This window comes from Lygodium microphyllum, chromosome 13 (assembly GCF_053477565.2).
Source record: "Lygodium microphyllum isolate KBCC chromosome 13, Lygodium_microphyllum_v1.1.10, whole genome shotgun sequence".
NCBI lineage: Eukaryota > Viridiplantae > Streptophyta > Polypodiopsida > Schizaeales > Lygodiaceae > Lygodium > Lygodium microphyllum.
Genome location: NC_141147.1, coordinates 57,911,598 through 57,938,479, shown reverse-complemented (window position 1 = coordinate 57,938,479; position 26,882 = coordinate 57,911,598). Strand labels below are relative to the sequence as shown.

The following is a 26,882-nucleotide window of genomic DNA, read 5'->3' as shown; positions in this document are numbered from 1 at the left end:
CCCATCATGAGAATGTGCAACACTTGGGAAAAGACTTTTTTATAATGATATTGATGTTTCTTCATAGTAAAGCAGCAAACATAATCAAAACTTATTGAATGCATGATTGGTTTTGAGACACCCTTTAAAGCAAAAAAAACACAAAATAGTGAGTTTCTTCAACACTAATTCACGCATCACTTTGAACAATGGTATGCATATCAAGAAATAAAATCTTCAAATGTGAAACCATGCTAGTAATAAAAGCTTCTCATAATATAACATGATTTTTTCTTTGGATTAGCCTATGTTAACACAAATGAGCCCACGGTGCATAAGTGTGTATATGCTTTGTTTTTATTGGCAACTTGTACTATTGCTTTGCATGGGAGCTAACACTCATGCTTAGGAACAAAGGACTCAATTTTTTCTTACTTTTGAGAGCCTTTGTGTTGTTATGATTGCATGAGCCAAGGTAAACCTACCATCACACTATCGAAGCTAACATGAGAGGCTTGTGAATGTTGATCTACATCTTGATGGATGGTGCACATAGGCTGACAAAAAGACTACCCTAGTTACAATCTACCTAACCCAATCATGCATCACATGATGTGCTTTTAGCTAAGATGAGAGGGGAATGTTGCAACATTAGAGGGATGGTGCATCTAATAAATTTGAAAAACTTTGTGATTGGGCATGCTAGAGAACCTTAAAAAAATCGTAATATCATGAGGGGTATAGATCAATAATAGTTCTTGAGATGGTTAGGGTTGAACTACACTTATCACAAGTTTGGCCAAGCCAGGTCACCATTTACAAGATGTGACATTGCCTTGCTTAATTCATAGCTAAAGTATTATTGTTGCATAATGTGCAACATGGTTGGATTGATGTGCAAATGGTAACCTAGAATAGGGTAGGAAAATGTGCCTCTCTTGTACCTGGTTTTTATGGGCTCAATACACAATTTTTAAAAGTTTGTGTCTTTAGTGTTCTTGAGATTTCAAGTAAATGCAAGTACTAAATACACCTTGATTATGGGGTAAGTGTGCAATGTTTAAGAGCTAATCATGGTTTGAAGTAACTAGAAAATGTTCAAGAGATGTATGACATTTTGAGCAAACAACATTCTAAGGGCATGAAGTTGGAATTCTAACTCAATTTGAGTAAAAAGCATTGAGGAAGAAAAGGAGGGCCATATTGCCTTTTGTAGAGAGACTTGAGCATGAAAATGATTATCAAAGTGGTGATAGACACAACTGTAAAGCCATATTTGAGTTGGCATATACCATGGAAATAAATAAATAAAAGAGTGCTTACCTTACACCACATTGCATGAGATTAAGACCCCAGGTCGATGACTATAAGGTCTTTGAGTAAATCATAAGATGAATGTATGAAAATCTTGAAACAAGATTAGTATCATGTGACCAAAGGGAGTCTAGGAATGAAATGATTTGATTTTGTTGTATGCATGCTCTAAATAGTTACATGTTTTTACAATGATCAAAGTGCATTTATTCATATTGACAAGGTAACAAGATGATAATGTTTTCCCTACGAGGAAATGGGTAGAGCATAGTTCTTATGATCATACAACTCAATTGCTAATATATTCACCGTTGTCAATAAATCAAAAAACATATCAAGTCCACTTGATTACCAAAACCTTGAAGCATCAATGACTTGTCATAAAACATGTTACTTGCTAGTTGAATCATTGATTACTTTCAAATGAATTTGTTCTTTCTAAAGTGCAATAGTTTTCTAGACAATTACCTTACTTGATGTTTTACTCAATTGATATAACACCACATCGTCACCCAAGAACCCTAGGGTCATAAGCCAATAAAGAGGCACATGTCTTAAACATCCTACCCCTTCCCAATCTACTTTTATTGTCTCCTAGTCTTCTCTATGGCCTTGTGTAAGAAAGTGGCTATGTGTCACTTGCTCATGTAGATCAATCTTCACTTTTTCTTTGGCCTATCCATGAAACATAACTGTTAATTACCTTCTAAGCACTAGGTAGAAGGAGGAACTAAAATGAAACCATAGACGTATCCAAGGAGTGAACATTGAGTGAAGGGACAACACATTGTTGTGAGCGGATATAACCTAGTTGGAAGAACACATGTTATGATACTCTTAGAAATGAAGAGAGCAAGGCAAGTCATTTCAATAAGAGACTTAGGTGCAAGCATTACTAAATGCAAGTGAGTTGGAAGTTGAGAAACACATGTTATGATATCCTTAAAATGGAAGAACACAAGAAAAGTCATTGCAATGATTGGTCGAGGTGCAAGAGCTTGGGTGCTCAATGATAGGATTCTTTTCTATGGGGAAATTCGGACCTCATGTCCAAATCCATAGACAAACTAAGAGATTGATAGGTGAAACTAGGAACCTTAAAGTTTACAACACCTTTGTTGACCATTAGGGGTGTTAATTATATTGCTAACATAAGGTGACCTTAGATGAGGCTACATAGCTAAATTGATTCTCCACAAAGAGACATCAATTTTTCGAAAACCTTTCACATTGTTAAGATTTTGTAGGAAACGTGAAGAGGTCTTAAAAGAATGTCTTGTCATTTGTAACATTACATGATGGCATTTACTGGTGAAAGCTAAGGTGCCACAAGACAAGCCCCATTGCACTTTTTGATTCAATCATGAAATGGTATTGTATGAAGGCTTACAAACTTGTTCGTGAAGGGACTCACCCTCGACAATTAGCTCAACATTTTGGTCCCTTTCACAATGTCGATAGCTAAGAGGAACTATAACACCTTCGACAATCCACATGGGGCATCTTGGTCCTTGTTTACAAGATCCATCCCTATGATGCCCCTATAACATATCATTAGGTCCCTTGCCACTATACATTGTAGTTCAATACACCCTCAAGGTGTGGATTGTTGTTCATCACACTCCAAGCAATGTCTTATGTTAGGGAAAATGTGTTAGTATGCAGGGGGCCTTGTATGAGGTCTACCTTAGGGGATAGTATGATTATTCTTATCAGCTAAATATACTACTTTTCTTTTGTGCGATTAAGCGTATCCGCCATAGCTTTCGAAGAAAACAACTCTAGGCTCGCTCGCTCGCGCGCGCTCTCTCTCTCTCTCTCTCAGAGACACACAAGAAAAAGGATCGCAAGAAATCAAGCCTTCTTTTCCTCTCCTGCTCGATGATTTCACAGATTGCTGCTCTCCTTTTGATTTATCACTTGCTTTCCTAATTTGTTTCTTCCGCTGCTTTTCTGTTTTTTCTTGCTTTTCTTTCTCTGAGCCTCTGTGCCATCACCCCATTCGGAAAGCTCCTCCTTCTTCACCTGAGGTAGCTGAAACCGATCAGCTCCAGCGAGGATTTCTTCCCCTTACATCTTCTTCTTTGGTGCGGTTATTGCATCAAACCATCATCCTCGGCAGGTGCGTTTTCTTGTTCTTCTTCTCCAATATGATCTATCACTGCATGGATAAAAGAATCTGCATTAATGATTAATGGTCTACCTGTGCATCGAACAAATGATTTGGTGAATTTGAATTGATGTATTTAATCATTGATGAAGAATCTGCGCTAATGGTTAATAGTTTGCATATGAATGTCTGATGAATTTTTTCCTTCACTCCGAGACTTTTGTTAGTTCTTTTTTGAGAAATAAATCAATGTCTCTGTAGGTTATTGTATCATCAGAGATCAAAGGTAGTATTCCCTATCTGGTTGCATGGTGGAGACCTTGAATTGCATGATGAAAACTTAGGCAATCTTGAGATTTGGGAGACATGGGCACCTTCCTGTCTTGCTTGAGGTCCAATTTCGACCATGATGACGGCCTTAATGGTGACCGCCCCGGCGAGCAGTGTTGTCAGCAATGCTGCTGCTTTCCATCCTGCTGTGGCATGGTACATACCTCTTATCATCTTGTCTTGAAATGACTTAATTTTTGAGTATTTCAGAGTTGGTGCATATTTGGGCTTTTCCCTTATAGTTTGCCTTCAATGGCTAGTTCGCAAGATATAGTTTGTGCATGTTGGACAAAATAGTGCAGTCTCCACAACTTAAAGTGGGTGTAGAATTGCTTAATCGTTTCTCCTTGATCACATTGTTTTGTTCGGCTGTGTTTTAGTTGAAGAAGGTTATGCTAGATAAGCGTATCTTTTAGACAAGAGCATGTTTTGATGTGACTGTAGAGCTGATACATATCAGCAGTTTTAAGAACTGTCATAGTTTGGAAATAGGTGGTCTTCCATGAATTAGTTGAAGAAGGTTATGCTAGATAAGCGTATCTTTTAGACAAGAGCATGTTTTGATGTGACTGTAGAGCTGATACATATCAGCAGTTTTAAGAACTGTCATAGTTTGGAAATAGGTGGTCTTCCATGAATTTGTTGTCTCTGATATCCATCTTATGCAAGAATGTCAAGGTGTTTCATGTGTTTTGAATCCTTTGCAGTTTTCAAGCACTTGCTGTCCACACTTACAAGTTTTAGTCATACATGCGTAAATTTCCTTCAAAAGGAATTGTAGTTTTGAAGCACCACCTTCTGTCCACACTTGGAAGTTTCAATATATGCACATGATTTTTCTTCAAAAGAGACTGCTTTCCTAGATGTTTCTTTTATCTGTTTCTCATCTTGTGCAAAAAGTAGGGCTGATCCAAGTCTTCCAATGTGTTCACTTGTATACAGCTATCAATTTGTAAAAATTTTGACAATAATCTGATGTATGCAGTATGCAGTCTTATTCCCAGCTCCAGACACTGCCCTATCAACACACAGTTCAACTCCCTCACAATCTACAGCACTTTTGGATGGCAATGCCTCGGGGAGCTCGGTGGCGATTGTGCACAGTACATGCGAGTCAAGGTACTCACAGTCTTATCAGAGAGCAGAGAAAAGCGCAGATAGGTGTATGCAATCAGATAGTGAAAGGCCCCTTGTAATCCGTCATTCGAAGGATGTTTCTAGCTGGGATGAAGACAAAAAGTCCATTGAGGACTTGAGCAAGTCCCAGCAACATAAAAGGAATGGGAAAGTAGACCCACTTGCGGTTTTGGTGGATGATGAGGACATCTGCCCCACTTGCCTTGAAGGTGTGAATCTTTTCTTTCCAACCCCCTGCCCCGCACAGCTGATTTATTGCTAATTTTGTGTAATTTGACACTTTACTAGAGTCTAGACTTGTCAAATATGTCAACAGCACAAAGTAAAAATCAACTGATCATATTTTTGTGTCTGTGTATGGCAATACAAACCCAGTGAAAATTACTATACCCGTTTTATGTTTTTCTTGCCCTTTTCCTTCTTAGATTCTTGCTCTTTTTAGTGTGCTAAAGGTATGCAATACGTTATCTGATTCTGTATCTGTGTTGCACAGGCTATGACAATGAAAATCCAAAGATAGACACAAAATGTGGCCACCATTTCCATCTCTCATGCATCCTGGAGTGGATGGAAAGAAGCAGCCACTGCCCTGTATGCTATGAGGTTGCTTCTTTGTACTCTGTCATCCCTGTGAACTCACTTATTATTATGGCTGTTGAGCTGAGAAATGGCTGCCCTTTTGTTACTTGCTACAGGAAATGGTCTTTAATGAGAGTCCTTAAAAGCTGATCAGAATGGTATGGCATCTTTGTGGCCTGGTTATCACATCTTTTCTTATTGGAAATTATAGCTTGGGTTAGCGTGTGTATATGTTCACCATTCAGGAAAGACAATTATACAAGTTGAACTTGCATCAGGGTGCCTCCTTTTGAAGGGTGAAGTGCTATTAAGTCATTATGCGGTTTTGTTTATGGATCTACGGCATGTAAAGAAAGCCAAAGTGTGCTTGTTTTGCCCGGAAGCTTTGATGTGCCTTCCTGTGTGCTGTGGAAGGAGTTCGACATTACTTCACCATTTTGTGGATGTCATCATGCTTTGTACAGTGGTTACTTCTACATCTTGTGCTTGTTTTGCCTGAAAGTCCTGACATGCCTCATGTGGATGGAGTTTTGACATGTAAGTCATCACCCTCTGTTCTGCTAGCAACTGCTGTGTCCTAAGTTATGTGTCGCATTTTTCCCAACAGTAAATCATCTGTCAAAAGATTCCTTGATGTATGTGCAACATAAATTTACAGTTTTCCATGACAGTGTATAATTCACGTCATTGCTTGCATGCTTGGAAACAGGGTTGCAGATGCTTGGTTTGGTTTATGTAAATATGTATAGCTGTAACCAAGTACGCAGGGTTAGATATATTGTCTAATTCTTGCTCTGGCATGAGGTCAACCATTTGCATGCGATGCCCTGGATTGTCGTGCAATAGAGGGAGCTACAACCTTGACAATGCCGACTTTCAACGCGTGCAGTTTAGCCAACAGGCAGAGTGATTGCATTGGTTGGTTAAATTTCCTGCATGTTATTAGAAGATACCTCCAGTTGGTTTGCTTGATAGAACCTTGCACAAGGTGGCTAGGCTGCAAATACAAGAGTTGGCTGGTATTCTTTTGTACTTTCTTATGCTTAAAGCATTTGCCACTATGAGTCAAATGTTTGCTCGAGGGTACATCTTATAATCATAACCATGAGTTTCAGAGTTCCAAGTCCCTTGAGCAAAATACATGGTGATTAATTTAAAATGTAATTGTGCTTCAACACCTCATAATTGGGAAGAGCCCTTTGCTGAGCTATCATATTAATAATAGATTCTATTGTATGTGCCTCTTTTGAGTGATTTAGCACTTAGTTCTCCATTGATAGCTATGAAGAACTCTATATTTGTGATGAGCTTAACCTATTTTACACCAAACTTGTTAATTGATCCAATTTACTGGAATTTTTAGTTGTTGCTAGGTGCATAAGGTGACACCAATATGCATTTTGTGATTAGTTTCATGGTTGAAGGCCATTTGTTTGAGTCTTAGAATTGGTTGCACCATTTTATATCCTACAAAAAGCTTGAAGATTCCATGTTGATGGTTGTGCCACTTTTCAAAGTAGCAATGCATTAGAGCAATTTTTTTGCAATATGAAAGTGCCTCACAAGGATTCCCTCATAAGGATTGTTCCTACAAGTGTGCTTTGTGAAACTCTTTTCAAAAGCCTTAGAAAAGTCAACTAAATATATATATGTATGATGCTTCTCAAATGGGGATCAATATATGATATCATGAACGGTAATGATAAAAGATAGGTTAGACCTAGCCTCTTATAATGGATGAACATACGGATCACTTTTTAAGACCTTGAGCTTGGTAGTGATGGAGAAAAAGCCTTACTATTGATATTAGCTTGTTTGTAAGATAAATAGATTGTGTAAGAGGAAAGTTATGGTAATCTCAAGGCCACAAATGCAACAAGGTAGCCTTTGTTCATTTGTCTTGGGGCCTTAATGTTAAGTTCTTTGATGCAGCATGTTTTACTTGTTAAAATCGAAGGCATAGATTGATGGCCAACCTTGGTTCCTTCTCCTTGGCCACTAGCACAACAATTAGCGACACTTCTCATGTCTAATCTCATAAAGCTTTTTTAGTAGCTTATTTTGTTAAGTACAATCAAAATGTATGTGACATATGCTACTAATAACACTTTTGTGATGACCCAAATTTATGAGAATTATGTTAATGAGTTGTTATGTTCTATGTTTGGAGTAAGGTGATTGAAGTTGGATTTGTGTTATCTAAAGAACTCCACTACTCTAGCTAGTTCTCTTTTCTATTTTCAAACTCTTCCTTATTAGCACTGTGCAACTCTACTTCTATGCAAGAAAATTTAAACTAAAAGGCACAATTAGTTCCTCACACAAAAAGTACAAAAAAATCATGTGATAGTAGCTAGGACTTTATGAAATGTTGTATTGCAAGAGTCTATTCTTTGCTTCAAAAGCCAATGGGTCTTTCCAAACATCAATCCACAAGTGCATTGGTGTTTGTGGCTCTAAATCTACATATTCCATTACCCACTTGCTTTGAAATTCTCTCTCTCTCTCTTTCTCTCTCTCTCAAAAAGACATCATAGAGGAGCTCATAAAGTTTAAGCACTTTTCTTTTGGGTCATGAAGTGTAAGAAACTTTGATAGCTTTAGTACTTGATCTTCTTGTTGGTGCTAATGGTGCCTTGGTATGGGTTCCTTTTTGTGCCAATGGTGGGTCATCAAGGAAAGGGAAATAGGGAACCTACAAAGACAAAAATTATTTGAGATGCTTAATCACAATCATTGTACCAAGAATTGAAAGTTGGAGGTCACTTAATTTTCTACTGTCAACTTCGATTGATCCAGAAGCCATTGAATTCAAGTTGGGGCCTAATCCAATTTGGGCAACATAAATACTTTTCTTGGCCTGATTCAATTTGGGCAACCCAAATACTTTTCTTGGACCAACATCTTCAGGTTGAAATCGGGAAGCTACAAAGGCAATCATTAATTGAGATGCTTAACCACAATCACTTTACCAAGAAGTGAAAGTTGGAGGTCACTTTAGTTTTCTATTGTCAACTTCAACTTATCCAAAAGGCATTGAAAGCTTTGCCTTCAAGCTAGGCATAATCCAATTTAGGCAACCCAAATACTTTGCTTGAGCCAATGTCTTTAGTACTCCTAAGCCCTATCATCCTAAGCTAATAAAGAATTCTATTTTTTCAAAAGTGATTCACCATAATATTCATAGTATTTGTAATTTGGTATATACTATATTGCAAATAAGGTATATTTTACAATGTCAAAATCTCAAGAAAGGTTAGGTGCAATGGTACAAATAAGGTAGAAAATATGATTAGGTACAATGTCAAATTCTATACCCTACTCCATACTATATTACAAATAATGTATTTTTACAATGTCAAAATCTTGGCAATTGTCATCTTGTGAGCTTGTAACTTCTTATGTAAAAAGAGAGATTTCTTTTGAAGGTGAGGATTATATCTAACTATTAGGTTTGTTTGCTCCAAGATATTGCCATTTGTTGTACTATTATTACATTGTTGGCTACACATATTGCAATGTCTTAATAGATGTAGTTTTAGAACATGTGAATGAATCGAGTGGTTGAGTAAATTCTATAATGTAACATGCATAATCTTACCATGTGAGACTCTCCTTTGCATTTGGTGGTTATTATTTGTGTGCAACATGCATTTTGTTAGAATAGAGTTTCAATTAGTTCCATAGTATATAGTCCATGAGGTTACCATTTGATCCTTCATCAATTAAAGCATAGAATTCTTGCATGCTTTCATGTGTGACTTCTATGTATGGTAAATTTCATCATGCATATTCAATTTTATTCCAAGGTCATTACTAGTGAATGTATTTTTATCCAAGTTGACCTATCTCTATTGCATTCAATTGACTAGATGTAAATTTGGTTGTCATAGTAGCCTCTTAGTGGCTCACACCCAAAATGCCATTCTGTTCTTATAATGCAAACATTTTAGAAGTTTTCACATCCAACCAAGATTGAATAATTGTATTGTTTGTTTTCATTGAAGCATTGATATTGTACTCTACCTCTAATCTTGAAGAAGATGGCCAGTAAGTCTTCCTTATTGGAGGGTAATAAGTATGATTTTGGGTTTTTCTAGGCCTCTCATGCTTAGATACGGAAAACATTTGAAGTATGTTTGTCATCAGGACAATTTGCTCTTTTGATCTTACATTTGCAAGCTTGATAATTAGATAAGCCCTTTTGAACCCTGTGATGCTTTGAATTTTAGAATTTGTGTTAGGGATTATTTGGCGCAATTCGATCCTAAAGATCCCTAGATGCATGAAGTAAAAGATGTCAACATCAAGGAACCTCCCTTTTGTAGGATATGTGGATATATGTGGATGACATTATGTATTATGTTGTGGACTCTACTTTCACATTTAGATAGGGTGGCACATTCTTAATTTTTATCCTAAATCAACTTCAAACAACTAAATATGGATTTTTATTCTTGTTTATGAGCTTGGGGCTTAGATATAGATGCCTCATGGTCCATGCTCATGGTTTATGAGGTCAATTGTTGTGTTTCTTATGCTTCTTTCCATAGAATTTACCTATGAATTCCCATTTTATGAAGTACTTAGTTGATGTAGATGGCAAGGGTAGGATAAAATAGGGCCATTTTTTAATGTCTTTGTGTTGTGAAATCTATTTGTAATATCAGATAGCATACGAAATAAAAGTTTTGGCTACTTTTGCAAGCTTTCTAAAACCTCTTAGTGTCACCTTGTCACACAATTTCAAGGATTTCAATCACAATGTTTGAAAACATTTAATTCAGAATGAAAACCTCAATACCTTTTATGTGGATGCTTGCAATCTAGTGTGAAGTTTCAAGCTTATTTAGATTAAACATACAACTATTGCTTCAAGGTGATGGTTTGAAGCATAGTGGTTAGGATATTGAAATACTTGAGAAGAAATAACTAAATGTTTATTGATAGCAAGCATAAGCAATATGCTATAAGATCCAAAAATGTTTCTCATGAGAGCCACAAATATTGAGCCACACATAAATCCTTTTTTATATGAAATATAGTTTTTAAGCCCCGTATGGGTGAGTCATCTGAGAGCTAGTCCATCAATGGGAACAAACATGCTCTTTAAATGTACACATTGCTACCATAACAACTTGCCCTTTCACATGCTTGATGCCACAATATCAATTCTTTGAGATTACCTAACTAGTGTACCAAATCTTTAGAATGTGATGCTCAAAGAAAATGTGAAAAATAACTTGCCTACCTTGACTTTTTCAATTCACCTTCTCTTGACTCCAAAATCCATTTCACAAAAACCACCCCTCAAGCTCCACACATCCACTTCATCAAAAGATTTAAAGCACTCAAAGATTTATATAGGGTTAGGTAAGAACTTCAAAAGATATGTATGGATTTTATATGAAAGAATAAGAAAAATCAAGTGGCATGCAATCAATTGATCATTAATCATGTCACCTATAGAATTGGGATGTCTGGGAAACCTCAAACATGCTTGTTAAAAATCATCATAAATTAATCATTCTCAACTAATCTTATTGTTAGATCTTGGAAAGAGGATCTACAGAAAGTCCCACTCAGTAGATTAAGACTCATGATGCTTGAATTCCAACCTAGTTGGATTCCAAAAGCTCTCCTATATTGATGCAAGTTTGGCAAGTACATTCTAGAAGAACCCTTACAATTAATTGTGGTCTAGATGTGAAATTCCACTCCTTTCAAAAAGGTGAATCGAATGCTTTAGAAAGTTCCTTTAAGGAAGCTATCTATCAAAGACAAATTAAGAAAATAGTCGTTCCTTATATTTGCCTCTTTTGCCACTTGGAGGAAGAGTTTGTCTTCCAATTACTTTAGCACCGTAGGAGATCTAAACCAATGTGGATGAAACTATAGGAATGGTTAGAGGTGGAAAACCTTCATGATAACATTACGTGGAAAAAAGACTTGCTAGGTTGTAGGGGAAGAATGAGTCCTACACTTTGGTCTAGATGGAATGTCCCTAGAGGCTACACTTTGACTACTATTTTGGAAGTTAGAAATCATGTGGTATTTAGACTTCCACCATGGGTTTTGGTCTTCCCTAATGAGAAGTTTCAAAAGTTCACTTACTAGCTCCTTTAGGTTTTCAAGTCCTATTGTAACAATGATTTATTTTGAAATTTATCCTCCCAATTGGGATTCTTTTAGTTGCTCCTCAACATTTCATTTATTATCTTTGATTATCATATAGTATAATTTTACTTTCCACATTTATAGTATAATGATTCATCTTAGTTTGCAATACAAAAGATGGAAAAAGAACTAAAAGTATGTGAGTAGGTTTGGACTCTAAGGAAAAAGAGGATCACTTTTGAGTCATGAATATTCGAGGTGTTTATTAGTCTCCACAAGAAGTGGGCATTGGTAAATGTAAGAGAAGCTCTTGAAATTGTCTACAACCATAGATGTGGTCTTGATTTTCCATCAATAGTAAATTTCTTGAGAAAGAGTAGACAAAACATATAGATATTAAATAGATCTTTCCATTGCCTCATTTAGTTTAGCTTAAGGATTCAAACAGTGCATATGAACCAATGTAGCTCATAGTACTCAAATAGTACATATTTTAGTTTGCATAATCATGACACAAAATTTCATATAAAACTTTTCAATAAGTACATGTTTACTTGACAACTATTATGAAGCTTCTTTGCTAGGGTCTTTTTAAGGGTCCTTCTTGGGGATGTGTAACTTTCTTTCTCCTTGGTTAGTGCCTTTTTTTAGGGATCCTTCTATTTGACTCTATGCCTCCTTCAAAGAACTCTGCTTGGAAGTGTTTTTTGAACTCTTTCTTCCTATTTGCTCCTCCCCTAAATCTTGAACTTTCTTATGAGAGAGATCTTGTTGAGAGTGTTTCTTTAGTAGTTTGTTTCGCACCTAATCTTGAGCTCCCCTTTCAAATATTTTTTCCCTTCCCTTTTTGTTTGCCCTTTTCTTCAATAGATGCCTCATGCTTGGAGGTTTCTCTCATTCATCTATCTTTTATTTTTCATTGGGTGTCACACCCTTTGTAGTCTTCTTGGCCTAACCCCTTCAAAGCCTCCAAGGCCTTTTTGATCTCTTTGAAGTTCGAATTTCCTTCCTCAAGAGAGTTGTTGGAGAGTCAAAACGTCAAACAAGACTCAAGCATCATAAAATCACTTAAATAAGCAATGCCATGCATAAAAGAAAGATGTTTGGGTGTCATAACTCACCTTGTGTGAATGATACTTCCAATAAAATTAGAGGGGCATTTTATGTACCATGGGTTTCGATTGTATAAAATCCCTAACAATAGCAAGATCATTAAGATACTATCAATTTGTGGCAACCTAAGAAACACTACCTCCTGAGGACCAAGATGGTTGTGTCATTGATCTTCTTGAAATTTTATGAAGACTCCTAATCTCCACCACCACTTCTATTGGAATGACTATGAAAATTTGAAAGTTTTACATTGCCATCTTATGTTGAGCTTCTATTTGTTGCAAGTGTGCCATAGAAATCTCAAGAATAGTACCTTAGGTATGAGCACATGGACAACTTTATGTGCCCTCCTTATTTCTCTAAGTATACTAGTTGTTGATTAATCCTTCTCTTGACAAACTAAAGCACCCTACTTTGTCTTTCCAAAATTGACATCCTTTTGTGGTTTTTATATGTTTTCTCCTAACATTAGGCCTCCTTATTCTTGCTAGGACTTAATTTTGGCCTTGGCAACAAAACCTTGCTTTCCTTTACCAAATCTTCTAGCCTTTTGTGGACTTGTGGTTGTAGCACACACAAGGGGGTTTTAATTTGTATTTACTCTAGGCATGAGAAAATTACTATGCTTCCCTTTTTGGTGGTTTATAGCTTGTTTTGAAGTTGCATTGGTTATGCTTAGCTTTGGAGGGGTCTAACCCACAGACTTTGAAAAGCTTCTTAGTAGTTTACTTTATTAGATGAACCCAACAATGCACAAATGACCCTTTGCCAACACTGAAATCCAGTTTTGCATGCCATTAGGTCTTTAAGGGGTACTAATTTTTACTGCAAGAGAGATTATGGCCTTAAATGCATTAGGAAAACAATGGACACTAAAAGGGCCTTATAAGAAATGCATTAGGAAATCATAAACTTGGATTAATTCCTTAGGCATGGTCATCATTGCAAGCCTTTTTTACCTTGGACCCCTTACAATCCTAGGCTCCACCTTACATTTTCTAGTGAATACAACCTAAAAATAAGGGTTTCTCCCTTTCTCTTCATGAGTACCCAATTTCATTCCTCGAGATGGGATCTTTTTGCCCAAAATGATTTTTTTTTCACAAAAAAGATATGCATTAAAATATCTCCAAACTCCACTTATCTAGTACCTAGGACCCTCCAAAGATGGTTACATAGCCACTTTATACCCCACTACTTCTCCCAAGTGCCACATTAGAAAGCTAGGCTAATTTTGGCCCCAAAAATAGACTCTCACCCTCAAAAAGTAGTCCTTTCCATCTCTAAAGGTAAATGACCATATTTTATGTTCACCTAAGTACTTTTCATATTGTAATTTTCCCTCTAATCCTTCTACATTACTGTTATACTAAGAAAATCAATCTACACAAGTTCCTCTCCTACCATACATTACCCAATGGAAGTGCTTAGGAACATAAGGAACCATAAGAGAAAAGCGGGTTTGCATATTTATGTGGATGAGGAGTATGCTATGAAATAATAAGCACAGGCTAGATGCAACAACAACTTTCCAATATTATTTAGAGGGAAAGAAAAATATTGATCTTTGGCTAAGGGTTCCTTGATTCCAAATAAGTCTAGTACTAGCCTAAATCCTCCTTTTAATTTGGTATCTTCATTTCTCACTTATGTTGGGAATGGTGAATAGGGTCTATTATGTATTTACAAACATTTAGGTCAAAAATTTCACATGCGTCGATATTATCAATCAATGTTATATAATGCTCAAGTCTATTAGGTTATTACAATCATTTAGGTGACAATATTCACATTCATCTATATCCTCAATCAATGTTATGTAATACTCACCAATCTTTCTTGTAGTCACAAGGTTCTTTGAATGAACTTAAAGAAGCCTTTCATGAGACCATGAAAATAACATACTTAAGTAAGATGAAGAATTGTAGTATAAAGAAAGTCTTAACAAAATAAACAAGCAATAGCAGAGGAGGTGCAAAGAAAAGCATCCTTGGAGGAGGAGAATGTGTCACTGAAAGTGGCTTGGAGCAAATGGAGAAGGACAAGGACATTCTAGAATCAAAATAACAAAGTTACAAGAAAACTCTCATGAGCTATAAGAAAATAAAACATTGACTACTACTAATGTTGTTGCTATCAAAATGATGAACGGTAGAGCACCAAAGAGATGCACATAAGCATTGATGTTAGTAAAATCCAATTAGTAAGCTATTTTGATTTACTATATCCCTTGATATTACCTACGTTTCTTTTTCAAGAACTTCTTTTATGATGTTAGAGGCCAAGGCACCTAAGGCTTGCAATTCAAGCTTTTGAATGCATTCAACATCAAACACTCCATCCTGTTGCATTAAATGATCTCCTTCTAGATGTTCTTAATCATTATCCATGGAACAAGTTCAAATAGCATGTGATACAATTAGGGGTAGTTGACAAGGGTACAAGGCCATATATAGTATAACAACAAATACATTGGCTCGTAGCAAACTAAAGCATACATACTTTTCTTGTTCATTTTAACTTAGAGCTATATGTCAAGTATATTCATTGTTGATTCAATATGACAATATTCTTTTATTAAAGAGAAAATGGAAGCAAAAGAGAGAATATATCATGAATATGATATATTATATCATGAATATGATGAGCTTAATAATATTTTTATTGACCTAATTAAATTGCAATGCACCATGGCTCATTTCTACAATGTGCAATGCATAGAAAGTGGCATGGAGGGGGGCACTAATACCCATATTATTGTATGCATCTGACACAGTCCTCATCTCCAACACATTGAAGGGATTGCAATGCCACCTAAATGCACTACAAAGAAATTTTGTTAGGATAATGATCTCACAATGAACCTTGGGAAAGCCAAGGTTATGGTGTTTAATACTTCCCTCTTGGTGGATTTGGCAATTAGTACCCCATTCCATATATGGAGAGGAGACAATCAAGGTGGTCTAGAGATATATTTACTTGGGGATTACATTTTTAGGGTTGGGATTCACTTTTAGGAGGGAAGTGTTAAAACGTTCGATCTAGAGCATGGCAAGAGCTATGGAGGTTGGAAGATGAAGACTAAATTCATGTTGACATAGACAATGAGTAGACAATTGTTACACAAGTGAACTAGGTTCCAAGATGGAAGCTTGGACTAATAAATACAATCTTGTGTATTGGACTGACAATGACACTAACTGAAAGAGGAAAGCATCATGATATTGTATTCATCATTTGTCTATTTCTCAACACCCCCCTCAAATGATAAGTCCCTACACTTGCTGGCTTTTGCCCCCCCAACATGGTGACATGGCCTAAGAGACTAGCTCATAGGCAGCCTAGTCAAGTCAAAGCTTGAAACTTTACATCTTTGGAAAGGGTTTTTACACAACAAATCCACTAAGGGAAAAATAGAGATCCACTATGGGAAAAACATATGAAAGATACAATGAAAATTCTTTAGAACAATCTGTCAGAGTTGTTGATGGTAGCAGAAGCATCTTCTTCTTCTTCTTCTTCTTCTTTCATGAACGGGCTTTGGTGGCGATCATTTTGCATCTGTTGTGCTCTTTTCTTGTGGAAACATTCACTAGTTGTATGGCCAGTCTTGCCATAGTAATGACACATAATCCGATCCTTGTTGTTGGTGCTAAGTCCTCAGCTCCGGCCTCTTGCTCCATAATTGCCCTTCGTGTACAAGAGACTGTTGTTGGTGGTGTGTTCCTTTGCATCCTTGCTTTTAACTTTTCTTTCTCCATCAAGTAGTGAGTGCTCAATATCTTTAAGTGAGAGACTTGGAACATTACTTAGGGTGGACACAAGATTCTCATATGGATCCTTATTTACACTTGCAAGCAGTACGACTATTGCCTCATCTTCATCAATATTCTTCTTAAGAGTTGCAAGGTGGGTCTTTAGGATCTTGAACTTGTTAATGTGTATGGTCATGGAAGCACTATATTTTATATCCAGTTTATAAATGAAAGGTGAGAAGGATCGAAGCTTGCTTGGAAGTGAGCTATGGCAGAGAGCAAGAGCAAGAAGAGAGAGAGATACAAATGGGAACTCCAACAGTCACAATGTGTGACCGGGCCTTCCTTTATTCAAACTATACTAAAAGAATAAAGAATAAAGTGACGGTGAATGGGTACCCGCCACATGCAGTCGCCACCTGCAGTGTGCAGTGGCGGGTACTATCAGTGTAGTAATACACTGGCGGCTAGGCAGGGGCGCCTTTATCCCCAACAACCTCCCACTTAAAGGTGAATCTGCCCCAGTGAGGAGGGAAAAGAAAAAGAAAAGACAGTAAAATGTACACATGTACAACAGGATGAGGAAAATCGTCATCTCATCCAACGTCCATCAATCTCTTGAGATCTTGACAAGGTCAACAAACTTGTCCTCCACGGCCCCACGTATGAAGTAATACCTCACCTCAATGTGTTTCGTCTTCGCATGAAAGACTGGATTCTTGGCTAGCTGAATAGCACTCATAGAATCTGAATGCAGCGCAGGGATAGTATCAATCCCAAGGTCATGAACCAAACAGCCCAACCATATGGCCTCCTTGCAAACATCAGTGGCCGCAACATACTCGACCTCAGTGATAGAGAGAGCCATACACTTCTGAACCCTGGACATCCATGAAATAGCACCTCCAACAAAGGTAAAGACATAGTCGGGAAGTGGACTTCCTACTATCTGCATGTCCTGCATAATCGGAGTCTGTGTAGCCCACAACTCCTGTATCATGGCTACCATAGCAAATACACATATCTGTTGTGTCCTTCAGGTATCTCATGATACCCTTTATGGCATCCCAATGCTTTTTACCAGGTGTAGCATATATGCCACAACACCAACTACAAAGACAATATCTAGACGAGTGGCTATCATGGCATACATCAAACTGCCCAAGGCTGATGCATAAGGGATCTTGACCATCTCGGCCCTCTGCTCATCCTCTGCAGACAATCGGTCTGTGAAACCTTCACATAAGAAGGTAATGGACAACCAATAGGCTTTACGTCCTGCATGCGGAAAAGCTCAAGGACTTTATGAATGTACTCCCTCTATGAGAGGTATAGTCCCTGATGTCTGTCGCGCTTAATGCGCATACCTAGAATGTGAGAGGCCTATCCCAAATCCTTCATCTCAAAGCTCTTCTTCAAGTGAGATTTAAGATCATCTAGCTCATCATGAGCTTTCCCTGCTATCAGCATATCATCCACATAAAGTACCAAAATAAGCAATGAGCCATCACGGGCTTTCTTCGTGTAAAGACACAGATCCAGAGCACTTCTATTGTAGCCCTGTGACTGCATAAAGGCATCAAACTTATGATACCACCTTCTAGGTGTGCTTCAAGCCATAAAGACTTTTCTTCAACTTGCACACTAGGTGCTTCACGCCAATTTCTGCAAACTCATGCGTGTCCTACCAGACTTCTTATGTGTATTCCTAGTCCGCATGCACCATAAAGACAATGCTAACATGAATCAAAACATGTGTAGTCAAGGGGCGGTAAGTACTACAAACTAGAAAGCATTTTCATTCCCTTCAAGGACATATGGCCCAAATGGACATGCCAAAGAGATACATGTGGGATGGAACCCACTGACAAAACATGGTCAACATAGGACCCATCAACTACAATAGGATAGAGGCTGCCACCTTTGGCACCTCTCGCAAGTCTGCCACGAGTGATCTTCCATGCAGAATCTTCAAATGAAACATGAAACCTAGCATCATCAAGCTGCCCTAACCCTGCAAACATAAGACTGCGTGTAAGTGCAGGTACATGACGTACATCCTGTAACAGAAAAGTACTACTAGTAGAGAACTGCAGTCGTACATCCCCAATGCCAACAATAGCAAGTAACTTGTCATCACCTAAGCGAACTGAACCAGAGACAGTTCGGTAGGAGTGGAACCACTCACGGCATGGTGTAACATGAAATGAAGCACCAGAATCCAAAAGCCAGTACTGCGCATACATATAGTGAACATCGATCAATGACGTAGCATCACAAGAACTAGCTACAAGTATGTACTCCTCATCAGAGTAATCAATCTTTGCATGAAATTTATCTCCTCGATTTTCACACTAGATTTCACATGCATAATGCTACGATCAGAGGGTTTTTCCTGTACTTTGTCTTTCCCCTTCTCTTTGCACTTCTCATTGCGCAACTCATGACACTGTGGGTGTATATGACCCTTTTTGCCGCAATGATGACATGTCACATTAGCATTTCTCCCATGAGACTTGCTGCGCGACATACCACATGACTTAGACCTCGACTTCTGCGAGTCTCTGCCACGTCCATTTCCACAGTCATTCTTGCCATTACCATCTCTGCCTCTAATAGTCAAAGCATGAGACACATGAGAGGCATCCAAGTTCTTATAGTTGATCCTGCAAAAGAGCACTCTCTACATCAGGCAAGTTCAAAATAGTAGTAGGAGCACATAAGGCAGTGCGGAACACATTGCATGACTCACTTAAAGTCCCAAGCAAAAAAAATGGAGTAACCTCATCATTAAAGGTAATACCCTACAAAGTCAAGTTCTTGAGAATAGCATGAAACTAGCTCAAATGAGCAGACATTGTCATATTCTCCTTCATGCGCAGGTCCATAAGCTACTTCAGCCAATAGATCTGGCTTGTTGGACTTTTCTTGTCATAGAGGTTTTTAATTTTATCCCAAAGCTTCCAAGCACTCTGTGCTTCCTCAACCACATTGTAATGCACCTGTTCAGTGAGAGACGAGATGAGGGTGGACTTGCATAACTCATCAAGCTCATCCCATTCGTCATCAGTCATAGTTTTAGGTTGCTCGCCATGCATCCTTAGTGGATTTATTTGCGATTTTTGCACAAATACCTGCCAAACTTGGCTCTTCCAATAAGTGTAATTCGTACCATCAAGCTTAGTGATGTTGAAGATAGCACTGTCAGTGGGGAAGAAGAACCCATAATGCAGTCCAAAACAATTTAGACAATTCAAAATTGCTTGTTGTTTTCTGCTATAAATAGCCAAAATACCACCAAAACCAAGGCAAAGTGACCACGAACTCATAGCTAATGATGTTGCCCACCAAGTACCATCAAAAATACAGAAAATCATGATGATTCAACATGAAAATTCCACATCAATCTATACATAACTGCTTGTTGTAATAAATTACAGTCAGGTACAGTGAGAGCAAATTGTAGGCAAAATCAATGCACCAAGTCAACCACGCATTGTCAAAGCATAACCAGCATCAAGCGGGCATAAATCAACATATGACAGTCATATGGACACTGAGCAAACACCCAAGCATGTCAAACGAATCCGTCAGTAAGCCGGCACACCCCCTGTGTAATAGGGCAAAGTGTACACAACACTGGCAAGACCTGACACAAAGAGATGTATGCTCAGGGAGTGTGAAGCCCAAATTAGCCCAAGTACACGTATACGGACCACAACATATCAACCATGCAGCATCCAAGTGAAGAAGATCCCAGTCTTAGAAGACTCAAAGATCAATAGCATAAACCACCTGCTTAATGTCTTTCAAACATCCAATGATGCTCCCACTGGCACAAAAGCCGAAAGGATCAAGCCAAGAAGCTCAAGAAAGGCATATGAAATCATAGTGATAAAAGATTCAAGACCAGACATCAATAAGACATCATGAGCATATAGGCTATGTCACCCCCAATTAGAGCATCCATAGACATCAACTGTATCCCAAATACAACTCTGGCAAGCCAAGAAATATCCCAAGTAAGTTCCTGGAAGCTAGATGCAAGCCAAGACAAGGCACTAGTAGCAATCGGCTCCAAACAATGTAAGTAGCATATAGTAGTAGCATAGGCCAAGCATGTCAAGACCATTCAGACATAGGTAACATACATGCCATATGTACATCCAAGATGGAGCATCAAATGCATTCCAAAGCCAAGCTTAAGCTCAAATGAAGATCTGAAACCAAAGACAAGCCTGATGTCGTACCTCGAAGGTCAATACTTCATTGCATATCCCAAAGACATAGCCCGAAACCAATAGGCATAACCAAACTGGAGGTAAAATAACCTAACAACCAAGGTAGCATAAATCCCAACCAACAACGAAGTGTTTGCATCCAAATCAAGGCTCAATAGCTCTCAAATAGCATATCCAAGCATAAATCGTGATGACCAAGCATAAATACATCCAACAGGACACCCAAATGTCAACAAAGAGCATTATGCATAAGCCGTCCCTGATAAAACCTTGCTGCCCAAACAATGTACAATAGTAAATCCCTGCATAAATCGAGCTATGGAAGCTCAAACCAAGTCCCAAAGCATCTCAAAACATTGGGCAAACATCCCCAAAGTATTTGGGCATCAAATACCAAGCCTCGAGAGCATCACATAAGCTAAGAGCATGACATTTTCTTGTTGTAAATCAACTCATATTTGTTGCAAAAAATGATATGATCATAATTTGGCAGATCTAACATCGCCATCGCGTCCTGAGCGTGCCAAAACCCCAAATTAAACTCTTAGCTTGCCTAAATTGGGTTCCGAATGCCCGAGATATGAGAAAAAATGGGATTTTTGAGCCAGATTTTGAACAGGCGCAAAAAAAAAAACGTGAGCTGACTGTGGAGCTTACTAGTTAATCTAAGGATAAGGGGGCAAATGGGGGCATACAAGGTGCCCAATGAAGCCAAGGAACACCTGCAAAGAGCCTATGAGAGAGGCGAGAGTTGAAATCTTACCTCAGGGGGAAGAAGCCATGACTGGCATTGAAGCTCCAAGCTCTAAGTCTTCAATCCAGGCTGAAGTAATGCCGGGCCAAGCTCCATGATCAAGCTCTAATCCAAAGCTCTGATACTAGTTAAAAGGTGAGAACTATCGAAGCTTGCTTGGAAGTGAGCTATGGCGGAGAGCAAGAGCAAGAAGAGAGAGAGATACAAATGGGAACTCTAACAGTCACAATGTGTGACTGGGCGTTCCTTTATTCAAACTGTCACTAAAAGAATAAAGAATAAAGTGACAATGACGAGCGCCCGGCACTTGCAATGTGTAGTGGCGAGTACTATCAGTGTAGTAATACACGGGCGGCTAGGCAGAGGCGCCTTTACCTCCAACAATAAAACTGCATGAGTAATTTTACCTTTGAATTCTTTGCTTGGGTACCAAAGATCCTTTCAAGTTCCTCCCAAGTAGTTCTAGCATATTTAATGCCAGAGATATGACATTACAGCACATCATCACTTAGTCCCCAGGCAATGATGCCTAGTGCCTTGTTGTTCTTCTTCTTCCATTCTTTGGTTTTTGGTGGAGCTACTACAAGGATCCCACTTTCTGAATCTTCTTTCCCGCCATCTGCATCACCTTCATCATCTTCAAAGAGATCCTAGAGGTCTTTCCTCATGAGGTGGTACATGGTCTTTTCCTTCCAGGCATGGAAGCCTTCTCCATTGAACTTTTCTATTTGTTCGAGCTTTGCCATTTTTTATCAGTAGCAAATTAGCCAGCAAAAGAGTTGCACTTCAATGTGCCAAGAGACACAAGATGATTAGTGTTTAACAACACTACATGAGTATTAAAAAGATACTATCTTGGAGCTCAATGTTGGATGTCGATGCTTGATTTTCTTCTTGCTGATTTAGTGTGATGCTTTGCTAGAAATTAGGTGCTTAGTAAGACCAAAGTGATAGAGTCTCAGTGGACTAAGAGGAGTAAGAAAATGAAAGGTTCTATGACCTTGAAGGTCAATGGCTATGGATGCCCACAAAGGTGACAGTTATGGTTTCTGAGATTGTGATCAAGAGAGAGAGTATTTTGGGGAACCCTCTTGGGTGTGGTTAGCCCACTTGAGGAGCTACCAATGCCCGATGGTGGCAGCACAGATTGCACAGCATGGAGATGATGACAATCATACAACCAACAGGGGTGCAATTTAGGACAGCGAGGAAGAATTTTGACAATGTCAGCTTCTGTAGTACTCAATGTCAATGTGTGAACTGATAGGATGGTGCACCCTCCTGAGTAGAGGGAAAGATCTCCATAAGAAATCATGGGGAGATATTGATTGTGGAGAGAGATCTAGGTACTGCAAGTAGACATGGTAATGTTGTCCATGGCAGCTATGAAAGCTCTAGTGAAGGTGAAGGTGAAGCTAGAGTAGGGAATGAAGTCTTGAGTTGATACCAAGCTAGGTAGAAGTGAAAGGGAGCTGGAGAAGTAGAGTGAGAAGCTGACCATGCTCAGCTGAGCTCTGATACCATGTTAAAATGTCGAATCTAGAGCACAGCAAAAGCTATGGAGGTTGGAAGATGAAGACTAAATTCATGTTGACATAGACAATGAGTAGACAATTGTTACACAAGTGAATTAGGTTCCAAGATGGAAGCTTGGACTCATAAAGACAACCTTGTGTATTGGACTGACAATGACACTAACTAAAAGAGGAAAGCATCATGATATTGTATTCATCATTTGTCCATTTCTCAACAGGAAGCACATGATAGACTAACACGAGGCTATGCAACTTTTGGGTTGATGGAGAGCTAGTGTGCACACACATAGTTTCAAGAGCCTCAAACAAAGCTTCGGCTCTTCAACACTTTGGTCACACCAACACTTCTATATGGGGTCCCCATATGGGGATCGAGCCTCTACCACATGAGGAGAGCCACGCATGACCAACCACTACCTAAGGGGGATGAGATATATGAGGGATGGGAGCAAATGAAGAGACCCCTAGTATTAATGGTTTCATGGATGATTCATAGTAAGCCCTTTGTACCACATGAGATTATCAGAGCAGAGATGGAAGCACCACCCATAGTGGTAGAGGCCCTTTTATAAACAATGGCTTTCTTACATAGGCTTTGGAACTTTCCAAGACAAAGATACTCTTGGCTCACACTACAATCATCTAGATAGCTAGCATGAGAGGTGAATACTGAGATGAGTGCTAGTATGCTTGAATAGAGGCATGGTTACAAATACATGGATTAAAAAAGAATCACCTCCCACCAAAATGGTATGGCTTGGATTGCCTCACTTGGAGCTTAGCTGAGAGGAGCTAAACTGCATCATTTGAGTGGATATTATTCAAATACACATAGCCAAGACATGAGTGATATGTACAAAGGATCTGGAAACAAAGATGGCATTCTACCAAAAGCATCTTCTTCACATATGCCTTGATGGCTTTGTTATCTACCCAAGATACACAAATGCACACATGTCTCATGGTGTACAATGCGCCATTGGATAGCTTGGTACATCCTCACATCAATTATGGATTAAGACATGTTGATACGGCATAGACTCCCTCCCCTATGAGGATAAAATTTGCCATCTCTATCAGTTCAAGCCAAAGACATAGGAGCAATACTTATGCAGATGTACAGTGTATTAAGAGATTAGAGGACACTTCCATTACCTATTTATAGAGGGATTTGGGCCACTATCAAAAGTGATGGATTTCACATATTAGGGATGCCTCGAGATCTTCTCAATCGAGCTACATCGTCACAAGGGAACCTCTTATGGATCCAAGAGAAAGACATGGAGTTGCATACCAATGTACACTCATAGAGTTCTATACAACATTGACTACTCCCTCCACTACAGAGCATCCACTACTCCCTCCATTATAGAGCCCTCATTAGACAAATAGACCGGCACCCCCACCACGGGGAACCACCCTAGACACAACCACCACAGAGAGATGCAAAGCCCATCACCCATGCCCAATCGATCCACTCCCCTATAGGAGACATCATTTATAGATATAGAGAATATAATATTTATTGTTTATTCTACATTTAGTTAGTTCATAGCGTTAGTTGATAGCTATTTTGGGACTTGGAAAAATTCCCTGACTTTTCAAATGTACCATTTTGGTCTCATAGGTTAATTTGTCCTTTTGTAGAGAGAGAGAGAGAGAGAGAGAGAGAGAGAGAGAGAGAGAGAGAGAGAGAGAGAGTGTGTGTGTGTGTGTGTGTGTGTGTGTGTGTGTGTGTGTGTGTGTGTGTGTGTGTGTGTGTGTGTGTGTGTGTGTGTGTGTGTGTGTGTGTGTGTGTGTGTGTGTGTGTGTGTGTGTGTGTGTGTGTGTGTGTGTGTGTGTGTGTGTGTGTGTGTGTGTGTGTGTGTGTGTGTGTGTGTGTGTGTGTGTGTGTGTGTGTGTCCATGAATCTCTCTTATAGGATATTTGACATGGAGAGCATCAATTGATTGACCTACATTTTCTATTGTTATACAAATCAGCCCATGCATTATCACACATTGCTTGCAGCATTCAAGCTTGGTATTGAAATTTCAAAGATAAGGAAGCAACTTAATTAAATGGGCCATTTGGGCACATATTATGCTATTGCTTTTAGGAAGAAAATTTATACATTGCATGCTTCACACTAATGGGTGTGACTTGACTTTGATATGTTCTTGTATCATTGCTTATTACTTTGGTGGGGTACACTTACTCTAATGTATGATCAGTGTGCATATTGGCTAATGCAGTGCCTCTCATGGGTCCTGAGTTAATTATCAATTATACCGCCCCACATTTTTTAATAATAAAATAGGAAGCAACTTGAAGTAATATTTTATTATCACACGCACAGATCCTTCATGGAGAGTTGGGGTTTTTTGAGCATCTTAATAGATGTGACTAGGATAATCAAACTAGGTTCTAGCATCGACAACTACAATATACGACAAAAATAATTCTCGCATTGTGTTTTTGTATAGATATAGATACCAAGTTGGACCCTATCCCTACTTAGGCCTAGAAAAACTACATCTCAAGCTTATTGTCAAACAAAATTAACTTTTTCACTATTTTGTATACTCATTTCTATCTCAATAGAATTTTGGTTTGCAAAACATTCTTACGGCATAAACTTTATTTTTTAATTCTTCTCAATGGATTTAATATTGTAAAAAGATATTGAATTCAAGTATTTCTTATGTTGTATCTTAGTGCTTTTTTTTGTTGAAGTTGATTTTGAGTTTTAGATTGTTTATTAAAATTTCAATTATTCTATATGCTTCAAAATTTCATTGAATAGATTATCACTCCCAAAAGGAAAAAAAAAAACACACACACACACACATTTTCAGTTTGTACTTTGACAATAATTAGGTAAATGCTCATTTTGCATACAAAGACAAGATAGCACGTACCTCTCTCTCTCTCTCTCTCTCTCTCTCTCTCTCTCTCTCTCTCTCTCTCTCTCTCTCTCTCTCTCTCTCTCTCTCTCTCTCTCTCTCTCTCTCTCTCTCTCTCTCTCTCTCTCTCCGTGGGAGGTGAGCCCTGAAGTGGAAGCATAAGTGGGAGCAAGAACTATGGTGGAATGAGCAAAAGCAAGAGAGAGACACACACACAATGTGGGAACTCCAACAGTCCACAATGTGTGACTAGCCTTCTCTTTATTCAAATGTCACTGAAAGAATAAAGAATGAAGTGATAGTGATGGACGCCCGTCGCCTGCAGTATGTAAGCGTAGATACTATCATTGTAGTAATACACGAGTGGCTAGGTAGGCAACCTCCCACTTAAAGGCAAATCTACCTCAATGAGGAGTGAAAAGAAAAAGTAAAAGGCAGTACAACATATACATAGAGACAATAGGATGAGGAAAGAAGTCATCTCATCCGACGCCCATCAACCTCCTAAGGAAGGCAAAGCAATCTATAGAGAGGCTTTTCGTGACCAAGTCTACAAGATTTTGGTCAGTTGAGATTTTGACATGGTCAACAGGCATGACCTCAATGACCTCATGAATGAAGTGATACCTCTCCTCAATGTGTTTTGTCTTTGCATAGAAGACCGAATTCTTGGCTAACTGGATAGCACTCATAGAACGCGAATGCAATGTAGGGATAGCATTTGCAATACTAAGGTCAGCAACCAAATGGCCTCCTTGTAAGCCTTTGTGGGCTGCAACATACTCGGCCTCTATAGTAGTAGTAGAAAGGGCCATGCATTTCTACACCCTAGGCATCCATGAAACAGCACCCCCAGCAAAAGTGAACACATAGCCAAAGTGGATTTCCTACTTATTCGCATATCCTGTATAGTCATAGTAGTTAGTGTATCCCATAACTCCTATATCCTGGCTACCATAACATATGCACATATCAGCAGTTTCCTTTAGGTACCTCATGATACCCTTCACGACATCCCAATCCCTCTTGCTAG

General features: G+C 38.6%; 1 protein-coding gene across 3 annotated transcripts; it reads left to right on the top strand.

Annotated features, from left to right (window-relative positions):
• Nucleotides 1-2,924: 2,924 nt before the first annotated feature.
• Nucleotides 2,925-6,789, top strand: LOC148026658 (uncharacterized). 3 transcript variants are annotated; one of them, XM_087691134.1, is made up of 6 exons: nucleotides 2,925-3,415; nucleotides 3,665-3,889; nucleotides 4,719-5,079; nucleotides 5,364-5,473; nucleotides 5,566-5,607; nucleotides 6,159-6,789. In XM_087691134.1, the coding sequence occupies exons 2-5, from the start codon at nucleotides 3,770-3,772 to the stop codon at nucleotides 5,590-5,592; spliced, it is 618 nt and encodes a 205-aa protein (XP_087547260.1). In that variant the 5' UTR covers nucleotides 2,925-3,415; nucleotides 3,665-3,769; the 3' UTR covers nucleotides 5,593-5,607; nucleotides 6,159-6,789. The 3 variants fall into 3 exon arrangements, 2 of the variants coding, with proteins under 2 accessions (XP_087547260.1, XP_087547258.1); XR_015692862.1 differs by having other exon boundaries at nucleotides 2,928-3,415; nucleotides 5,566-5,986; nucleotides 6,159-6,784; XM_087691132.1 differs by having other exon boundaries at nucleotides 2,928-3,415; nucleotides 5,566-6,786.
• Nucleotides 6,790-26,882: the final 20,093 nt, after the last annotated feature.

What these genes read in the sequence shown, in the direction of transcription:
- LOC148026658 (XM_087691134.1), top strand. Translation starts at nt 3,770, where the DNA reads ATGGGCACCTTCCTGTCTTGCTTGAGGTCCAATTTCGACCATGATGAC. An exon ending in TTCCATCCTGCTGTGGCATG is followed by an intron (nt 3,890 to 4,718) that starts GTACATACCTCT and finishes TGATGTATGCAG; the next exon opens with TATGCAGTCTTATTCCCAGC. An exon ending in CTGCCCCACTTGCCTTGAAG is followed by an intron (nt 5,080 to 5,363) that starts GTGTGAATCTTT and finishes TGTGTTGCACAG; the next exon opens with GCTATGACAATGAAAATCCA.